This window comes from Athene cunicularia, assembly GCF_003259725.1.
Source record: "Athene cunicularia isolate RWA chromosome 9 unlocalized genomic scaffold, athCun1 chr9_part1, whole genome shotgun sequence".
Lineage (NCBI taxonomy): Eukaryota > Metazoa > Chordata > Aves > Strigiformes > Strigidae > Athene > Athene cunicularia.
The window spans coordinates 14,854,983-14,858,634 of NW_020799110.1; the positions used below are offsets into that span (position 1 = coordinate 14,854,983).

The 3,652-nt window shown below is 45.7% G+C and overlaps 1 protein-coding gene across 1 annotated transcript; it reads left to right on the plus strand.

The window, feature by feature from the left end:
- The first annotated feature begins 13 nt into the window (after positions 1-13).
- On the plus strand, positions 14-3,614 carry PIGZ (phosphatidylinositol glycan anchor biosynthesis class Z). Its single transcript, XM_026855283.1, has one exon. It carries the CDS (start codon positions 424-426, stop codon positions 2,023-2,025), a length of 1,602 nt encoding a protein of 533 aa, XP_026711084.1. The 5' UTR covers positions 14-423; the 3' UTR covers positions 2,026-3,614.
- Positions 3,615-3,652: the final 38 nt, after the last annotated feature.

Here is a 3,652-nt window from a genome sequence, read left to right on the forward strand (position 1 = left end):
GAGAGGCCCCGAGGGGGCTCCTCCCCTGCGGCCCCCCAGCGCCAGTCCCGTGCACGGATGGGCATGTGTCTGCCCTGCAGCCCGGCGCCTCCTGCGCCCCAGGAGTGCGGGGTCCCGCAGAAACCGGAGCGGCCTTGTGCGGCCTTCGGTCACGGAGCGACTCTCGCACGCAGGGTCCGAGCGGATCCGCCGCCTGGGTGTTGCATTCCTGCTGTGTGTCCCCAGCGAGTGGCGCCGGGAACCGCATCGCCATAATAGACTTTCTTTTTTTCTTGAAGTTTTGTAAAAATTAATCGGAAAAATTAATGGCATGCTCCTAAACATTTCAAGGTTGACGCCAGTCTCAGAAGGGACTGCTCTGCATCGTGATGCCTCTTACACTGAGTTGTATCCGTAATGCTGAAGTACTGAATAAAATATATTATGTATGTATGGTTTTTCTTCTTTTTTTCTTCCTTTATAGGAGATATTTTAAACCTACAGGTCTATTATCCTTGGGAGTTCCTTTCCAGCTCTCCTTGCAGAACAGTTGTTTTCCCGTTAATGACATCAGGAGTTACCTACTGGGTGATCAAGTCTTTGAAGCAGCTGGGCATGTGTTCAAGTTGCATCAACAGCTACACCCTTCTTGTATCACCTCGCCTTCTCTTTACAATCTTTTCTTTTATACTCGACTACTGTGTTTATCGTTTAGCTCCTTTCTGGGAAGCGGATCCGTGGAAAGCACTAGTACTTCTTGCCGGATCGTATGTCACTCTGGTATTTTATACGAGAACGTTTACCAACACGCTTGAAGGACTTCTCTTTGCTCTTCTGATGCTATTGGTTTCCTCGAGAAAGTCTGACAGCAGCTTAGTGGAGCCTACAAGCAGCCCTCTCATAGGTATTATAACAACTGCAGGGTTTTTCAACAGGCCAACCTTTTTGGCATTTGCTCTAATGCCCCTGCTTTACTGGGCTGGTTTAATTGTTGACTCTCAAAAGAGCATTAAAACTGTCATAAACCACTTGTTGAAGCTTGTCCTATGTGCATGTTTTACTGCCGTTGTTTTTGTAACAGCCGACACCTTCTATTTTACCTCCATAGGCTTAGACAGCCTCTACAGCATTAAAAAGAGCAGCCTATTTGATGTAATAGGCCAATTAAATGAGAAAGTGATAGTAACGCCTTTCAATTTTCTGAGCTATAATCTTAATCCTCGTAACCTTGCACTGCATGGAAGTCACCCACGAGTTACACATTTTACAGTCAACGGAATAATGCTCTTTGGGATTTTGCATATTCTGGCCATTGGTGCTGGTTTTAAAATGCTGAAGAAATACATCCACCAATTAATATGGGTCAAATCACATTACCATCGGTCGTCTGGGCTGTTAGTGCATTCTGAGGGCAATCCAACATTACTGCTGTTCTATTTTGTTCCTTTGGCGTTTCTCTCACTATTCAGTCACCAAGAACCTCGGTTTCTCATTCCTCTCATCTTGCCTTTAGTCCTGTTCAGCACGTCACAGAATAGAGCTGCGAAGTGGAAACACATCATTATTATTTTCAACATTCTTGGGGCTTTGCTCTTTGGGTGCTTACACCAGGGAGGACTGATACCATGTTTGCTTCACTTGGAGCAACTCATGCATTCTCCGGACTCCTCAAACCAGCCAAGTCACTATAGGCTAGTCTTTGCTCACACCTACATGCCTCCCAGGTCTCTGCTTAATATCAAGAAGAGAGACACACATGTAGAAGTCATTGATATGGCAGGGTCTGAAGAAGAAACCCTCTGCCAAACAGTAGAGCAGCAAGTAAACAATTTTATCTGCAATGACTGTCATGTTTTTGTTATAATCCCTGGTACGGTCAGAGCCACAATTACAAAATGTGGTGTCTCATTCAAGAACGAGACTTTGATATTTCCACACTTATCAATGGAAGACCCACCACAACTATCCTTCCTATTCAGTGGAAATTGGAGAAGTCAGTTAGGACTGTACATCCTTCAGCTAGACAGGGATCAGCAGAGCCTTTAGATTCTAGAACAATGGTTTTTCACTTCACTCGGGTGCTGCCCAAGGTGCTGCGAGACCTCTTCAGCACAAGCAGTGACACTGGGAGCTCCTGAGTCTCTTTATTCCCTTTCTTCATGCTCTTGCACTCACCAGTATAGCCAGTTCTAGATGGAATCTGCTTAAAATGTGAGTTATTCAGCCCCTATGGTGTTTCGTATGAACTTGTGTAATTTTCCTAATGAGAGAGGATGAAATCAAAGCCTACCAAAACTGTCATTCAAGCTTAGCTCCTCCCATGTGAGGCTTATTTTTGAAAGTTCTTATAATCTGTGACAGGGGGGTTGTGTGGTAAAAACTGATAACGGGCATTAACTCAGCTGCTGGAGAGAGGTTACAGGAATAGACAAAAGTTGGTCTTAGGTTTTATTTTTACACTCTTCAATTTTGGAGCATCCCTGCACTCATTAGACCAGACTGCGGTCACAATATAGGCACCGATGCCGTGATACTGTCTGATCTGGCTCTTAGGTGGCTCTGTCTTGAAAAATCCCCACTGTTGATCTGACAGTATCTGATTTAGAACATAGAAGGTGCTTCAGCATCAGTACTTGTGCTAAATTGTAAAATCCAAGGTTTATTTTGCCTATTTAGTCTTTATTGCCACAGTTCTGTTACATCAGCTTGAGAGCACTGTATTGTGATGGCTTTAAGCCTGTCTGTTGTCTAGCTGTGCAAAGGGGGCAGCCCTTCCCTTGCGCACTGCCGCTGCACGTCTCGCAGCTCTCATGGCTCTGCCGTGGCTCTGACACCAGCAGTGGGGCACAGCAGCCCCCACAGTGAGCTGCTTCAAGGCGCCACGCAGACAGAAAACAGGTGACTCACAAGGACTTGATCCTTTGCAGGCGTTTGACCAGATGGATTTCCAAACTGGCTTACCACAGGGTCAGAGATCCACCAGTTCTGTTGCAGGGGAGCATGTGAGGATCCGAGGAGGAAGCCACTCCCCTGTGACACCCCCCACCCCCCCCTTTCAGTAACAGCTCTCCATTAAATCAGCTTAGTCAGAACGACAGATCCCATCCTCCCTCTCTGTGGGAGAGCAGTCTGCTCTTAAAGTGGGATACAAATAACCTCGAGCTTCAGCTGAGAAAGATGTATATGCCTAACAGTGTAGCACAACTAAGAATTTTTGTTTTGCCTGCATGAACTTCTGGATACAAAACATCCCGACAGGGAGGGAGATACTAATTTGCCATGTGCACTGTAGGTCAAGTCTCTGAAACAAATCTGATACTTGAGTTCTTTCTGCTTGCAAAGACAATAACGCTTTTTCCAGTTCTTCATCCACACAACTTTATGTAAGGTCTCATGAGCCAGGTTTTCAACACAGTCAAGAATATTATAGCTTGATGCCAGGCTCTGCAGGGAAGCTAGGAAAAATCCCTGTGTGAAGGATTTGCCTGTGTCTTCCAAACTATATGTACAATGTAGATTTTTAGGAAACATAGCTCTTGTTCTCTTGTAAAGCATTTTGTGTTGTCTCCCCTACATGCTTGTCCCGCATTCTTCATCCCTCATTACTGACAGACCTGTAAATTAAAGGTGCATGTTTGGGGGGTGGGAGAGGGGGGGTGGTGGTGGAGAGGGG

What these genes read in the sequence shown, in the direction of transcription:
- PIGZ (XM_026855283.1), top strand. Translation starts at nt 424, where the DNA reads ATGTATGTATGGTTTTTCTTCTTTTTTTCTTCCTTTATAGGAGATATT.